Source organism: Choristoneura fumiferana, chromosome 5 (assembly GCF_025370935.1).
Source record: "Choristoneura fumiferana chromosome 5, NRCan_CFum_1, whole genome shotgun sequence".
Classification (NCBI taxonomy): Eukaryota; Metazoa; Arthropoda; class Insecta; order Lepidoptera; family Tortricidae; genus Choristoneura; species Choristoneura fumiferana.
Window position 1 is genome coordinate 11145818 of NC_133476.1, and position 17305 is coordinate 11163122.

Here is a 17305-nt window from a genome sequence, read left to right on the forward strand (position 1 = left end):
ATTAATCAACAGTCTTAAAAAAGTATATCAGAAAAATAGCAAATACTTAAGTATAATTAATGAAAATCGAAACTGAAACAGTAAAACTGGATTGGTTTCAAAAATATTCATGTGGACATGTGGATTTACTTCACTTAACATATGTGATATAAAAAATAAACAAATAACCTTCGTAATTTTATCAAAAATTACAAATTATTTGATATCTTAGCATTTTGCATATCTTTTATATGTTAAGTCTACCGGTTCAAACATTTGTAGCAAAATATTTCGTTGTTTACTTTAATCCATTAGTGTATGTATACTTGTATATGTACTTAATTGTATTTTAAAATAGCAAATTGATTAAATAAACATTTTTCTTCAATGATTCAATATTGAAAGAAATAATATTTATATTTTATTTCAGATTTAAAATTATAATTTGTTGTGGATAATAATTCTACCCGAGTTTGTGTACATGATTGCTAAATTGTTGTCAAAGAGTTTAATCATATTTGATCATTTCAATGCTCGTTAAATTATCCATAAGATCTCTATTTTAGTCACATTTCAGTAGCTTAGTAATAAATTAAAAACTAAATTGATCATAACTCGTCTTTGTTTAAAAACTAATCAACATTTTAATATGTACCTATACCTACTTATAAATGTCTAATAATTAGATAGTATTCAATAATTATATCGCTAAATGTCATTTAATATAACGATTAGCAGACCTTATGGCAGGACAATAAAGAACTGGCGTATAAAATAATATAACAGAAATACTGAAATTCTGGCCTTCAATAGGACTATATTTACACGAGGCTAATAAAGTTGTGCTAGTACCTAGTGGTTTAATACATTGTGGGGCCGCGGAGCTAACGAGTTATACAAGTGCCAATAGAACTCTGCAATGTAATGCTACAGGCGCAACTTTACTGGCCTAGAATAAATGGTCCGTAAATTATATTTGAGAATAAACAATAATAATAATTAATTTTTTATCGCGTAACTAATTAGAATTTTTCGACTTTAGCTTTGCGAGGTAACCAGGTGCGTAAGTGCATCTAATTCAACAAAAACGTAATCGATGTGGTCCCTTCATTGCGATGGAGAAAATTTAATTCGGTATAGGTTACCTATACCTAACGCACCACACAAACGGACAAGACGTAATTTAGTCTTTACAGTTGTCGCAGAATTTCAAAGAATATTTTACATCACAACAATAAAGGGACGTAACAATCGCAGTCAATATTAACAATCAACATAAATGTTTAATACTGAGTATTAAAAGGTAAGTTTTTGCTCCAAGTCGGCCCACAGTGGGTCCAGCGGCGCGCAATGGCCTAGGTCCCGAAGGACCGAGGGCGTGGTGTCCCCGAACATGAAGTAGTCGGGCTCGTGCGCGAGCGCATCGGCGCGGCGGCGGCCCGACGCCAGGCGCACGCTGCGCATCATTGCCGACGACTTGAAGCGTTCTGGAGAGTTCGAGCATTTTGTTATAGGTACTTGCTTCTTATTTGCTACAATTACTATACATCGACTCTTTCCTGAATTGAACATCACACATAGTAATTATACAAAACAGAAAGTTCAGGGTATCTGAGCAATTGAGTTTGATTTAGGATTCTGGTGTAGCAAGAATAGTACATTAATGCAGAGACCAGTAAGTAAGCCATCCTGGACGAGTAGAGGTGAGGCCATCAATGATACGAGGCCAGGATGGCGATTACTGGTCGAAGCTTGTATAGAGCTTTTCTCAAAAATGATGATGATGTTGATAAAGGAATGACGGTGATTGTGATGTGATCATGATGGTGAGCATGATGATGTTTTAATGTTTATTTGGGCACAAACGGTACATGGTTCTTAAAAATGAACAAATTACAATTCACATAAACCAATGAAGCTGCCACTACTTATTGATTAATTTAAGTAAAAGTAAAATGAACGGGAACAAAACTGAAAACAGGTTTGTTGGCTAAACACAAATACACACAGATACAGATAAATATATACAGATGGTGATGGTGGTGATGATGATGATTGATGATGGTGATGATAATGGTCGTTGATGGTTGGTAGTGATGATTTTGATGATGATGGTTGATGGTGATGATTGTTAGTGATGGTGATAATGACTGATAATGATAATGGTTGGTAATAATGATTTTGATGATGATTGTATTGATGGTGGTTGACGATGATGATGATGACGATGATTGTTAGCCTCCTGAGTCCTGTCATTTTTTAACAAACTAACTGCTTAAGACGTGGTTGACCTGCTTTGTTATTTTGGATAGGTATTATTTCAAAATTCTTAGAATTCTTTATTCAATGAACAATTTAAATAAATAATAAATAAATAAATATCACGGGACAATTCACACCAATTAACCTAGTCTCAAAGTAAGCTTAGCAAAGCTTGTGTTATGCGTACTGAGCAACGGATAAATATAATTATATAGATAGATACATACTTAAATACATATTAAACACCCGAGAACAAACATTCGCATTTTTCATACAAATATCTGCCCCGACACGGGAATCGAACCCGGGACCTCAAGCTTCGTAGTCAGGTTCTCTAACCACTAGGCCATCTGGTCGTCGAATTTGTTCTTTATAAAGTACATTCGGCCGTTATTCTTAGTAAGTACGCGAGGGCTCAATAGGTTAGTGATGGTGATGATGGTGATGATGATGGTTGGTAATGATGATGATGATGGTCGTAGATGGTGATGATGATGGTTGGTACTTGGTAGTGATGGTAACGATGATAATGATGACACGGACCCATTTCAAAATACTAGTTAACTACACCCAACAATGCCGCTCGGCCCGGCGCTGTTTATGACTGGTTCCAATTTTTTTTCTCAAACATGACATGAATATTATACGTTGTGCTACAAATAATATGCTGAGAAGTATCGTGCTGCAGGCGCTGCGGCTCGCCTGCCTGCGCGCGGTCACTCTAGCGGCCTGCAAAGAGATTTCATACAACTTTGCTGGCCGCTGGCCGGCAATGCGACTGCCTTTTGTTTCAACGCGCGCTCTGCGACACGGCCTACGCCGAGTAGTACCCGCAGCCGCCGTGCCAGCAGCCAGCGCGACACGTGCGCACGCAACAGGGCGACCAAACTAGCGTCCCGCCCACTTAATTCTTGGTTTTTATTTTATTTCATGTCTTGTTTGAAAAAAGCACTATACAAGCCTCGGCCGGAACGTGGGGTTGCCGGCCTCTACAGTAATGTACTATAAAGGAACCCGTTACTGTCCAGGAAGTAAATTTCATACTTACTTCCTGGACAGTTCGAGATTACTTCCTGGACACAAGCAGCTAATCCCCAGGATGCGTTACTTTCTACGACGTTTTTGATGACGTAATGGCAACATTTCATACCATTTTTGAGAAATAGTACATAGTGAGCGGTTAGTTCCAAAAGAATGTGACGTCTCTCGATGAGAGCGAAAGCCGAAACATAGATATCGCTAGTGCTGCTGCTTAAGTAGCGTAGTGGAAAAAGCAACCTGAGATATGTGTGTGCATAGGAGAAACTCCTGTCCAGCGGTGGTGTAGGGGTTATAGCACGCAGCACGAATTGCTGAGGACCTGGGTTCGATTCCCAGCGCTGGTCTCCTTTTCTGGTCTCAGTTTGTATTTTCGATATGGTTTGACGGGATACCCGTAAAAGGAACGAATTTAGAGTTGAAATAAAAAAAAATACAATAATAATACTCTCAAAAACCAATCATAATTTGAAGAGAAAGTTTGCAGGGGACTGTTCAAATTTTCCAATTAGTGGAGAAATACCCAACCAACAAAAAGTTGCAAAACCCTCGACTTTATCACTTCAAAGTTCAATATCTGAGAAACGGCAGAACCGATTTTGATAAAACATGTCTAAGAACCATCGCTAGAAAACCTGCTTTCACATAAAGAAACCGCATTCAAATCGGTCCACCCGTTTAAGATCTACGGTGCCATAGACAGTCACACACTTAACGGTCAAACACTTATAACACCCCTTTTTTGCGTCGGGGTTTGAAATAAAACCACATGGCACCAGCCTTACGTACCTATACTTTGTAGAGTAGGTACTCGCCTTAGCAAATAATGAAAGAAAATGTTTATTCGGAAAAAAAAGTAATAAACACAAGGTTCATCTACTATAAGTTAATCTGTGTTTCAGTTACTTACATAAGAAATAACTTATTAGCTAGAGCCACAGAAGGGTTCCGCACCATTATCCATACAACATAGACATAAGCAAAAAAAATCACGTTTGTTGTATGGGAGCCCCTTAAATATTTATTTTATTCTGTTTTTTTTAGCATTTGTTGTTATAAGCGGCCACAGCAATACTTACATAATCTGTGAAAATTTCAAGTGTCTAACTATTACGGCTCAAGAGATCTCGAAGCGGATCGTGAGCGGAGTCTCAGTAGGTAATAGGATTCCGTTGGCACCCTTTGGGTACGGAACCCTAAAAATGGAACTGAAAGGGCTGTGGCAGTTCAGCGAAGCCGTGGTACGGAACCAAAGCGCTGACTAAGCACATCGCGAGGGGAAATGGGTAATTTCACCCGAGTTAAACACTCTACTTTTCATTTCGACTGTGAGGAAAATGTAATAAGAACTAAAAAAAAATGTGAATAATAATAAAATGAATTTACTTATATCCAACCTCCAACGGTACCTTTTCGACCTGGCCACTTGCCACGGCCGACTATAAAAATCGAGTTGGTCACGACCTTCACGACCAAGGAGCTTATATACAAAACTGGAGGTTGAACGCCGCACGAAGAAGTTTGACCTTTATTACTTATTTATATTATATTCCATCTCTTGCTTTCACATTTCACGAATGACTTCAATCTCTTTCTTAACCTAACTAAAGAAAGAGATGGAATATGTTCGTGACGCAATAAAGATCAAATTTCTTGTTTTAAACGGATGTTCGGTGTTCAACCTCCACAGTTGTAAATAAGCTCCTTGGTCACGACGTGCATCTAGATGGCCATGCCGAAACGTGAAAAAAAAAGTGTCATTGACGTAACTCAATTATCTTCGACTCCGAGGCTAATCGAAAAATTAAAAAAAAAAAAACTCCCTAGAGATGAAAACGCAATTTTCCACCCGGCTATCTACCCATGAAAATTAAACTTTCCGAACAGGAGAGATGAAAAAGAAATACCTTCATCAGTGCTGAGCGGGCAGTACTTGATGGTGTGCGCACGGTCGCCGCGGGCGCCGCACCGCTTGCACACAAACTTGCGCAGCACCGGGCAGCTGACGCGTCCGTTGATGTCTTTCAGCACGTGCGAGCGGTAATACGACTCGCGCTCGCCGTTATTTTTGCAGAAGCGGCACTCCTGAGCCTTTAAAAGTTTGGTGCTGATTTGATTGAACAGGTTTAAGTAAGGCATAGGTACTCGTAACTAAAGTAAAGTCGGTCATTGAGCGCTCAAGCTTTAATAATAGTATTTGCACAGACATAACAAGTAGCCAGGATTATCAACCAGCAACTTACTCTTAGATACGGCCTTGTGGACTACGAGGTGCCTGCGCCAGTTCTAGAAAATGGTCGTGCCGCACGCTCTATTGGGATCGATCTGTCATCACGGACTGGACTATTGTAGCCAATAAGCTGATATCGTACTGACAGATCGATCAAAACGCCAGGCAGTGCTCGTCGACATCACCATCCCACATGACGAGAACCTCGTGAAGGCCGAGAAGGACAAACTCAGCAAGTACCTACCTTGATTTGGGTCACGAGATGACCGCTATGTGGGATGTTGACTCGACGATCATTGTCCCGATTTTTGTCTCGACCAACACCTCAAGAGGCTCTCGCTAGATGGCTGGATCAAGGGCCAGATACAGAAGTCGGTAGGTTTAAATAAATAGGTGCAAATAAATAACGATTACATTTATTTGCACTATCTAAGCCATACCTACATATAAGTACCTTTAAATGTCATTGATAGCACTTATTGGGGATTAGCGATAGCCCTGTGTATCTTACGCACAAATTGACGCGTGTACAGACATCGTCGTGCCTATGTCGATTCAAGAATGCGCATTTTGTACGGCGTGGCCGCCGTGTGCCCTTAGGCAAGGTCCCGAAGATGCTGGCAGCGTTTCCTCTTTGAATAGCTAAGCTAATTCTTTGTTCGAGGAAGCTGCCAAATCGGACAAAGAATTAGCTTAGCTATCAAAGAGGAAACTGTCATCATCTTCGGGACCTTGCCGAAGGGGTAGGTACTCTTTAAGTAATTTGTTTTAGTGTTAGGTTTTATTTTTATTTTGTTTGTACTTTTTTATTTATTTATTTATTTAAATTATTATTTTTTTGTTTTGTACTCAGGTATTTATTTGGTACCTTTTTGTAAGTATAGGTAAGAAAAGTGCGGAAGTCATTTATAAACAAGCAATAGCCGAAAACTTTCCTAACCTCTTTGAATTAATTAATGACTATAGTGTAGTGAGAGGCCACAATAGATGTATTTAGATCTCATAACATCTGCCTGGAGAAGGAAGAGTTGGAAGTTGTATTTATGCAGCTGAGTTGGGGATTCGAACTTGGATAGCGCGATGCACGATGTGGCAGTTCCTCAATCTGATGATTACATAGCGCTGGCAGTCGCTAGGACACAAGCATAGACTGCCATTATACTCGTAGGTATCTTTGCCTTATAAAGCAATCAAACTCTGTAATCAGGATATAAGGGATCTCGCAAACTCCATGACTTACTTACTTCAGACCCTCGCATGTTTTTGGCTCTCGCCTCGTTTCGATCTTGTTCCAAGTCGCGCAGCAGGCCATAAAGTACTGCGTTAGGCAAAGAGTTCAGTACTCTTACTTGCTCTGCTGAAATTTTGCCAAGCTGAGACATTGGCGTGGTGGTGATGCCAAAATCTGAACAAAGAAAAGACTCATCATTGACTCGAAATGTTACCACACGAAAACATATAAGTAGAAACGTTTTAATAATCACCATCACAGAACTTCTTAGCAGGTGTGAAATAGTCCAAAGAAGTAGGGGTAATCCATTCAGACTTTGGGCGGGGCAAGCGCACTGCTGGCGTCGCTTCCGGTTCCGGCCACGACTTCTGACGGAGATAGACGCTAGATGGACCCATGCCAAGAAGTTCACCTGAAAATTAAAAAAAAACTTCAAATAATTGCAGTGGCAACTGGTGGGTACAGTCGTACCATTTGATTCCTCTGTCTCATCGTAAATGATAATCCCTGTCAGCTGTTAGGCAATGTGATGCCGTTTTTCTGTGACTAAGTATTAATTAGCTCGATTGTACTTAGGTAGCATGTATATTATACAATTTTGAGTTCCACGGCGAGTGTAAAGATGTACTTATGAAATATGTATTTTTTGAAGAGTCACATTCTTATTCCGACGTGAAAAGGTCGTGGTAGGTAGGTACACCTCTTAAAGACAAATTATTTATTTATTTATTTTTGTAGGTTGGTACCTACCTACCTAACTACTTGACTATACATATCTACAACTGTGCCTACAACCACATAAAAACTTCTCTATGCACTGACTTTCTGTAGAGTACCAATACTCTTTGGTGCTGACCTGATTGGCGGGACATCTTGTCCTCCTCCGGGTTGTAAGGCGAGTCGAAACCGTTTCTCTTGAAGTCTTCCATCATGTCTTCGAGGGTGTCACGTTTCGCCACCACTAACGGACAAAATAAGTACCTGATCAGAAATACCTAGGCCTGATTCAATTTAATTTTCAGTTTCAAATTAGAGTAGGTACCTATAACTGTAATACAGTTGAAAAATGTCATGGCTAAACGTCCTTGGTCATGGCTTCCTTTAGCCAATTTTCATCCGCAGTCGCTAATTCCACTGGTAACCCTACTAATATAAAGTATAAATCCGTCTAAAGTCTGCAAAAGTTTGTTAGTCACGCGCTGGACGGATTAAACTTGTCGTGCGTACATAAGGAGTCAGGAGGATCAAAGGCCTTAAGTATTTATTGTTTAACACACTTGAAATCACAATCGTTTTCACCACTTACTCGTATTTCTGTCACGCGGGCGAAGCCGTAGGTTAAAGTTAAGTACTTATGAAATTAAATATTCTTATTGCAAGACCACAGTTAACAAGTAATCATTTATTCGTGACAAAAAAAGTGAAAAAAAACGAAATACAAAAATAAATAATAATAAGTAATACAAAAAAAAACAATTATATAAAAAAACACAAAATACCAAAAAAACCTAAACGAGAAAAAAAAATAGTAATAAATAAAATAATAAAATAAAATACTACTTAAATAGTATTTATTAAATATGTATACAAAAGACGGAGGAGCAATATTTACAATTTAAAAAATCCGCGGAGTTGTGCTGGGGTTGTCTCACCGCCATCCCATGACGGAACGGAGACTGTGTGGAGGACCATGTATCCAAACTGTTCAAAGACTGAAAAAAAATTGGTTAATGAATTTTGCATCTACTGTTTTTACTGTTTGTTTGTTTTACTGGTGGCCGATAAACGTTTAACACGGCCTTCCTTGGATCTGTCATCTTATGTTTTGGAATGTCTGTGATAGACTGTAAAGTAGGGTTTCTCATCCAACCCTATAGTGTGGTGGGGTCTTTTAAATTAAAACCATTAGGGGGTTACTAAGACGATTTTTCGATTCAGTGATTTGTTTTCGAAATATTCAACTTTAAAGTACAAATTTTCATTAAAATCGAGTTTTAGGGGTTTTTAACTTAAGCTTTAGGGATAAATATTTTTGAGAGTTGGTAACTCTGCGCTCGGCCCGCGCGCTGTTTGTGACGACGGGCGACGGGCGCGGGCCCGCGCAAGACCCGTCCCGCGCCCGCGTTCTGTGTGAAGGCGTCCATATGCCGCCATGCAAATACGCCCGTCGCGGGCCCGCGCACGACCCGCGCCCGCTCTCTGTGTGTGTTGCCCTTAATTAGACAATGTACTTACATCAGCCCACCCTTTGGCTAGTTCCCATCTCGCAGTCTGATTACAGTAACTTAGAACTAAGTATATTTATACAGTGTACTTATTATCTGGTGTACTTGTGCGGTGCCAGCGGGCCTGTTTAGCGGCTGTTAATTCTATTCAATACAACTGAGTTAAATAGTTCATCGACATAGGTTATTAGTTATTACCTACTATATTAGACATTTTTGGAAGTGCACGAGTTAACATAGTAAGTACTTCGGTATATAATATTCTCTCATAAATATATAAAGCCCTCTCATTCTGAGAGGAGGCATGTGCCCAGCAGTGGGACGTAAGGTAAGTCGGGGCAAGCGCGCCGGCGGGGGGTAAGCGCGCCTACCATTAAAATATCGAAAAGTATTGATATTGCACTACTAACGACATCTTACTGGTCTTAGGTCAGGTCTTAGGTGCGTGGTTGTAAGATGTCGTTATAAGTGCTTATGATACTTTTCGATATTTTAACGGTAGGCGCGTTTACCGCCTGCCGGCGCTTGCCCCGACTTACCTTATATAGGATGTAATCGTTAAGCGTAGCCAGGCATTTATTCCGTAAATATATTTTCATCACAGTTGCTCGTAAACAGTGTCGTAACATGCAGGCTACCTTAGTTGCAACCCCCCAAATAAAACCCTCGACCTTAATGTGCTTGTCGTGAAACCCATGGTCGGCAAATGAGTCATTGCGCGTACACATTTTCTTGTCATGAAGCCCAAGGTCGGTAAATGAGTCGGTGCCCGTACTGATGGTGCTGCGCGCGCTGCTGCTGCAGGACTACATGGACCACATGCACACGCACGTTGCGGCGCATGCCGAGGGAGGTTGAGGGCGACGCTGCCAAGAGCACAGCTTAAGGTATCGCCAATAGTTGGAAGAATTATATTTTTTTCATCACACTTGCTCGTAGACAGTGCCGTAACATGCAGGCTACCTTAGTTGTAAGCCCCCAAATAAAACCCTCGACCTTAATGTGCTTGTCATGAAACCCGTGGTCGGTAAATGAGTCATTGCGCGTACACATTTTCTTGTCATGAAGCCCAAGGTCGGTAAATGAGTCAAATGTGCGTACTGATGGCGCTGCGCGCGCTGCTGCAGGACTACATGTACCACCACATGCACACGCACGTTGCGGCGCATGCCGAGGGAGGTTGAGGGCGACGCTGCCAAGAGCACAGTTAAGGTATCGCCAATATTTGGAACAATTATATTTTTTCTTTTACAAATATAAAATTGTACTTGCAAATGTGATGAAAAACATTGTATGTCGCACGGGCGGTACTAGAATTACGAACATCGACTCATTAAAGCCCTCAGTCTTCGACTTCGGGCTTCTAATAGACTCTCGTTCGTAATTCCTTATTTACCGCCCTTAAGACACAATGTACTAAACTAGATGTCATAAAAGTTTTAACTAATATCGAAAGTACTTATGTACCTAATGAGTACCTAAGTAAAATAACATATAACTTAAAAAAAAACAGTAATATCCCAAACTTCAAACCCTCCCATATATTTAGTACAAACTTACGCTGTTAGTTGAAAGGCTTAAAATCTACTTACTACTAATTTAATTAATTAACTACTTCAATAAAAAAAGGTTATTATTGTAATGTGCTTTTACTCATTGGGTAACGTATACTTTCGATATTAGATGATATTAGTTGAAACTTTTATGATATCCATACTTCCATACTTTGCTTTTTTTACTTTTAATATTATAAATGCGAAAGTAACTGTCTGTCTGTCTCTGTTACGCTTTCACGCCTACTTAAACCGCTGAACCGATTTTGATGAAATTTGGTACAGAGATAGAAGGTTAAAATAGGGGATGAAAGTTTACATGGTGGAAGTTCGTCGCTGTCGAAGATAAAACCATGCATGACTCTTGGCATTTAGGCACTTAATAAAAAATAAGTCAATATTTCGATGCCTTAGTTTACTCACACTCATACTAATTACAGTTTTGAAAATTTTACTGGAGAGCAATTTTTATGTTTGTACGTGAATATCTTATCAATGGTGGGAACATTATATAATGTCAAATATTTATTATAAAGTCTTTATACTTAAAATTAATGTTTAAGTAGCCCGCCCCCCAATTAATACAAGTGTGCACGTCAAAAGTATGAAATCAATGCAGTTAAGACATTGGCAAAGTACTTAGTGTGAATCAGTAAAGAATATGACTCGTCAAAATAAACATTTAATAGTAGATTATTGTCGTGGCCTGGAAGTAGGCAATTGCTGGCTGAGTATGAGTATTAAACGGACGAGCTTGCGAGTCCGTTTAACTAATACGAAGCCAGCAACTGCTATTCCAGCCGAGACTAATATAAAGCTTTTCTCAAAAATGGTCAATAATTCTGAAATAGGATAAACTTTTTCTCAAAATATATATAAAAGCCCTCTTGTTCTGAGAGGAGGCCTGTGCCCAGCAGTGGGACGTATATAGGCTATGATGATGATGATGATATATAAAATTTAATTTTATTCCAATATTTTTCTTATGCTTTCCCGCCTTTTTTCATTAAAAATAAACTGCAGGTGCATTTTTCCACCGAAAACACCTAAAGCTATTTCAGACCCAATAGAAAAAGTCCGGAGTTCCAACAAAATATCTGATACCGGCCATTAGACTTGGCTGTAAGTATACGACTTGTGCCAACATTTCCATGGCCTTTTTAACTTAAAAAAAATGTGACTGATTGCAGGCGCGCTAATTCATTATTGTCGAGCTAGCGCGCCTGCAATGCAATCTTTTTAACTTTTTAATTTTTCGCTGACCATAAACTATGCACTTCACCTTCTGATATGTAAAGAATAATGACAACTTTTACGGACATTTTTGAGAAAATAACAAAATAAAAAATGTTATTATATTGGACGAAAACGTTTTAAAAGAAGTGAACGCATCAATCCTACTTTTCCTACTAATATTATAAATGTGAAAGTTTGTGAGTGAGTGAGTGAGTGAGTATGTTTGTTACTTTTTAACGCTTAAACGGCTGGACGGATTTGGATGAAATTTGGCGGAAAGTTAGTTTATAACCTGGATTAAAACATAGGATACTTTTTATCCCGATATTCCCACGGGATAGGGATAAAATCTCGAAATAATAACCGCTGGGCTTAGAGTCATGAAATTTGGTATGTAGGTAGTTGGACGTCTGGAATAAAACATAGGTGACTTTTTGACCCGATATTCCCACGGGATACCTAGGGATAGGGATAAAATCTTAAAATTACAACCGCTGGGTTTTGAGCCATGAAATTTAGTATGTAGGTAGCTGGACCTCTGGAATAACACATAGGCTACTTTTTATTCCGATATTCCCACGGATAGGGATAAAATCTCGAAATAACAACCGCTGGGCTTAGTCATGAAATTTGGTATGTAGGTAACTGAACATCTGGAACAACACTTAAGTGACTTTTTAACCCGATATTCCTACGGGATAACTAGGGATAAAATCTCGAAATAACAACCACTGGGCTTAGAGCCATGAAATTTGGTATGTAGGTAGCTGGACCTCTGGAATAACACATAGGCTACTATTTATTCCGATATTCCCACGGGATAACTAGGGATAAAATCTCGAAATAACAACTACTGGGCTTAGAGCCATGAAATTTGGTATGTAGGTAGCTGGACCTCTGGAATAACACATAGGCTACTTTTTATTCCCATATTCCCACGGGATACCTAGGGATAAAATCTTAAAATAACAACCGCTGGGTTTTGAGCCATGAAATTTAGTATGTAGGTAGCTGGACCTCTGGAATAACACATAGGCTACTTTTTATTCCGATATTCCCACGGGATAGGGATAAAATCTCGAAATAACAACCGCTGGGCTTAGTCATGAAATTTGGTATGTAGGTAACTGAACATCTGGAACAACACTTAAGTGACTTTTTAACCCGATATTCCTACGGGATAACTAGGGATAAAATCTCGAAATAACAACCACTGGGCTTAGAGCCATGAAATTTGGTATGTAGGTAGCTGGACCTCTGGAATAACACATAGGCTACTTTTTATTCCGATATTCCCACGGGATAGGGATAAAATCTCGAAATAACAACCGCTGGGTTTAGAGTCATGAAATTTGGTATGTAGGTAGTTGGATGTCTGAAATAACACATAGGCAACTTTTTGACTCGATATTCCCACGGGATACCTAGGGATAAAATCTTGAAATAACAACCGCTGGGCTTAGAGCCATGAAATTTAGTGTGTAGGTAGCTGAACCTCTGAAATAACACATATGCTACTATTTATTCCGATATTCCCACGGGATAGGGATAAAATCTCGAAATAATAACCGCTGGGCTTAGAGTCATGAAATTTTGTATGTAGGTAACTGAACATCTGGAACAACACTTAAGTGACTTTTTGACCCGATATTCCTACGGGATAACTAGGGATAAAATCTCGAAATAACAACCACTGGGCTTAGAGCCATGAAATTTGGTATGTAGGTAGCTGGACCTCTGGAATAACACATAGGCTACTATTTATTCCGATATTCCCACGGGATAGGGATAAAATCTCGAAATTATAACCGCTGGGCTTAGAGTCATGAAATTTGGTATGTAGGTAACTGGACATCTGGAATAACACTTAAGTGACTTTTAGACCCGATATTCCCACGGGATAACTAGGGATAAAATCTCGAAATAACAACTACTGGGCTTAGAGCCATGAAATTTGGTATGTAGGTAGCTGGACCTCTGGAATAACACATAGGCTACTTTTTATTCCGATATTCCCACGGGATAGGGATAAAATCTCGAAATAACAACCGCTGGACTTAGAGGCATGAAATTTGGTATGTACCTAGGTAGCCGGACGTCTGGAATAACACATACGCTACTTTTTATCCCGATATTTCCACGGGATAGTTTGGTAACTAAGGGACCCATACATCCGTGTATTATTGTTATTATTATTTTGTATTTTTTTTTAATTGTATACTTACTGTAGTTTTTAAATATTTTATTTGTACTTATTTTATTTTGAAAAAATGACTTTCTGCCAAGCTTCTTGCGGCGCATTCTTCTTGGCAATGATGGTCTTTCCGAAAGTGCTGGTATTTAAAAAAATGACGCGTAAAAGTGCCCATTGCGGCCTATTTACTGAATAAATGATATGAATTTGAATTTGGGTAGAGATTTTTTTTTTAAATTTTAGCACTGGGTTTAGAGTCTTGAATTTTGTACAGTTATTCACAACACAACCTCAATGAAGACCACGATATGAATTTTGGAATTTTCCAGGGGAATTTTGTAAAATCCCGAAAGTTTCAATTGCAACTACCAGACCGAATAGTTTACGCGTGCGAAGCCGCGGGTAAAAGCTAGTGCTTAATAAAATGATAAGATACTATTTAACCATCGGCACTTACAACATCTTCAATATACATATTTTAGAACAGATCGTATTAAAATGGCTTAACATGTTTGGGCAGATAACAAGTTCAACCAGAAGTGTCTTTAATCGATTTATAAAAACACTTCTGACAAACGTGTCCCAATTTTTTTGTACTAAAACTACTTAATTTATTATTGCAGACAAGAAAGTGTATAACTTTTCGATGGGACTAAATGTTCTTAGGATTGATGAACATTTCTTTGAATTTAAGCCTATCAACCTTAAATCACAACATTCATAACATAAAAAAAAATGGATTTTAGTATAATATTGCACGCATCCGTCGCAGTTAGTATTTTGGTGTCACATTGTTTTTAATAGAAGCAGAAGGCTTTACAGATTTCTGAGAAGAGCAAACGACGCAGAATTTCATTTAATATATGACAATAACAAAGTTGAATTTCACTTTTTTGGTATTAGTACGAGTGTGAACTAAGGCATCGATTTGATTGAGCTTTTTTGAAAATTCGACCTGTGAGGGGATGAAATAGGGGATGAAAGTTTATATGAGAGGTCGTCATTATCGAATAAAAATCGATGAATCTTTATTAAACTTGCCATTTCGGCACGCGAAAAGAGATAAATAGATATTTGTTCGCACGTTTTTTAAAATTCTTCCTGTGAGGGGTTGAAAGTTTATATGGAAGATCGTCATTGTCGAAGATAAATTGATGGTTCTTTATGAAACATTAATAATTTATATGAATTTCGAGTCATGGTTTTTGATATACCCGTGGATGTAATTTAATTAGGTTTTTTAATTAGAATCGGCAAATTATTAGCTTTCATTTGATACCCATATTGTTACAATACAAAATATTTTTTTTTAATTTCTCCGGCATATTTTTATTCGTGAACGCCTGAAATAATACATAATACTCGTATCTTCAGGGCTACTACGAAATTCGAAAATCGAAGTTAGAGTCATACCGTCCCTCTCACTCCTTATTAAATACTTAATATAAGCGTCAACGGGACAGTACGATACGAACTTCGATTTTCGAGATTCGTAGTAGCCCAGCTTATGTCACTCCGCCAGTTATGACGGATGTAATGATAAGTACCTAGTTACCTCATAATTATGCTAAAATCAGTCCAGCCGTTTTGGCTAAAGCAAGGACCAAAGAAATGGACTTGCATACGAGTACATACTACGCTCGGAAAAATAACCTTCCTCCGGGAAATCGGGGAAAAATACGTCAAATTATGATTATGGTGCAATAACAACGTTACGGATTAAAAAAATATTTTATTCCATGGTTTCCATTGAGGTTTTTATAAAACTCGAGAACCCGAAAAAACTCGAGGAAAAAAAGGTCGGGTAAAAAGAAACCCTATTAGATTCCCGGTAATACGAATAATACGAATGTTTGTTCTCAGTCTCAGGTCTTGGACACACACAAACACACACACTCACACTCACTCGCGCACTCACACGCGCACGCGCGCACGCACGCACGCACGCACGCACGCACGCACGCACGCACGCACGCACGCACGCACGCACGCACACACACACACACACACACACACACACACACACACACACACACACACACACACACACATATATATATTGCAAGTTGCATTACATTGCGGCGCTCGATTGACCACTACAAACTCGTTGGCTGGCTTTACGGCCTCCCACCCAACCGATGCACGATGACTTGCACGATTTTTCTTGCAAGTCTAAACTCGACTTTAGATAAGCATCAGCGGGACGGCAACGGCAACATACGAAGTTCGAGTTTTGCACTCCGTAGCTTCTTTAGAGATAGGCTGGGTGGGTGATGAGATGATAATAATAAACATGGATCTCTACACTGAGCTAGGGAGGCCTGACAATTTGGATACGCGCTTGGCCGATTATTTTTATTTAACTGAACATATAATTCTAAGTCAAGCGAGTGACTGTATAGAGAAAATAAATATCTGTTTGTTTGAGTAGTTACCTAAGGTACCAATAATTAGGAAAATGTTGGATTGATAAAAAGCACAGCAAGAAACCCATCGAGTACCTACCCCCACACAGAAAAAAAATCAGCCGTATTCTACATACTTCATTTAAATAGTATAAAAGACATTATATCGGTAAAAATACTAAAAATACATTAACTAGTAGTGACGGACAAAATATCAAACATACTTGAAAACTAAAATGGAAGTTTTTAAAACTGTATTTGTATGGAAACATGTTAAGTACAACGAGAATAAAATCGTGTGTTTTTTATTAATATCGCTAATCTTACCGACTCTGTTGAGGTCCCACTGCTACAGCCATAGTCACTGAATAAGTTGTTTTGGTTCATTGTATTTTTGAACATTCTAAATTTAAATGCGCAACAAAAAGATTAGAAAATTTAGTCGCCGAACCGTATGACCCGCTCCGCGTCCCAACGAGCACTAAAAAAAACAAAACAAACATGGCCCTCAAGGCCCTGTCCGCACTGAAAATTTTCACCGCGCGATTTACATTGAATCTCATACTATCCGCACTGGCGGTAAAATATTGGTAAAGAAATTGTATTTCGAGCACGGAATATAATTCGCGAAAGTTAATACCGCGCGGTGAAATATTGCAGCGCAGATTTGCCTTAACTTTGATTGAAGTGCATAATTCGAACTTTGTATCCTGCCGTCCCACTGACGCTAATATTATTTAATACGAAAGTGAGAGGGACGGCACGATACGAAATTAGATGGAATTTCATAGTATAGAGTATGAGTTCCATAGGTACCTATCATAGGCAGATTACTTGGGTAAAATATGAGAAAAAAAAACAGTAACGCTAAATAAATTTTATTTAATTTATTAGTGTCCATGGAGTCATTATTCACACATTTAATTTACAATGTAAAATATATAAATAAAGT

At 38.7% G+C, this 17305-nt stretch overlaps 1 protein-coding gene across 2 annotated transcripts; it reads right to left on the reverse strand.

Moving 5' to 3' along the window:
* Window positions 1-60: 60 nt before the first annotated feature.
* Window positions 61-17008, reverse strand: LOC141428106 (uncharacterized). 2 transcript variants are annotated; one of them, XM_074087862.1, is made up of 8 exons: window positions 16994-17008; window positions 16681-16834; window positions 8353-8452; window positions 7597-7701; window positions 6994-7152; window positions 6754-6914; window positions 5187-5370; window positions 61-1466 (listed from the first exon to the last, which is right to left on the reverse strand). In XM_074087862.1, the coding sequence occupies exons 2-8, from the start codon at window positions 16753-16755 to the stop codon at window positions 1276-1278; spliced, it is 975 nt and encodes a 324-aa protein (XP_073943963.1). In that variant the 5' UTR covers window positions 16756-16834; window positions 16994-17008; the 3' UTR covers window positions 61-1275. The 2 variants fall into 2 exon arrangements, with proteins under 2 accessions (XP_073943963.1, XP_073943964.1); XM_074087863.1 differs by lacking the exon at window positions 16994-17008 and having other exon boundaries at window positions 16681-16844.
* Between the last annotated feature and the right edge of the window lie 297 nt (window positions 17009-17305).

Coding starts and splice junctions, on each gene's coding strand:
- LOC141428106 (XM_074087862.1), bottom strand. CDS start 16,755: ATGTTCAAAAATACAATGAACCAAAACAACTTATTCAGTGACTATGGC. Junction 7,702..8,352: donor CTCCGCGGATTTTTTAAATT/GTAAATATTGCT, acceptor TTTGTCCGTTAG/TGGTGGCGAAACGTGACACC. Junction 7,153..7,596: donor CAAGATGTCCCGCCAATCAG/GTCAGCACCAAA, acceptor TTTAATTTTCAG/GTGAACTTCTTGGCATGGGT.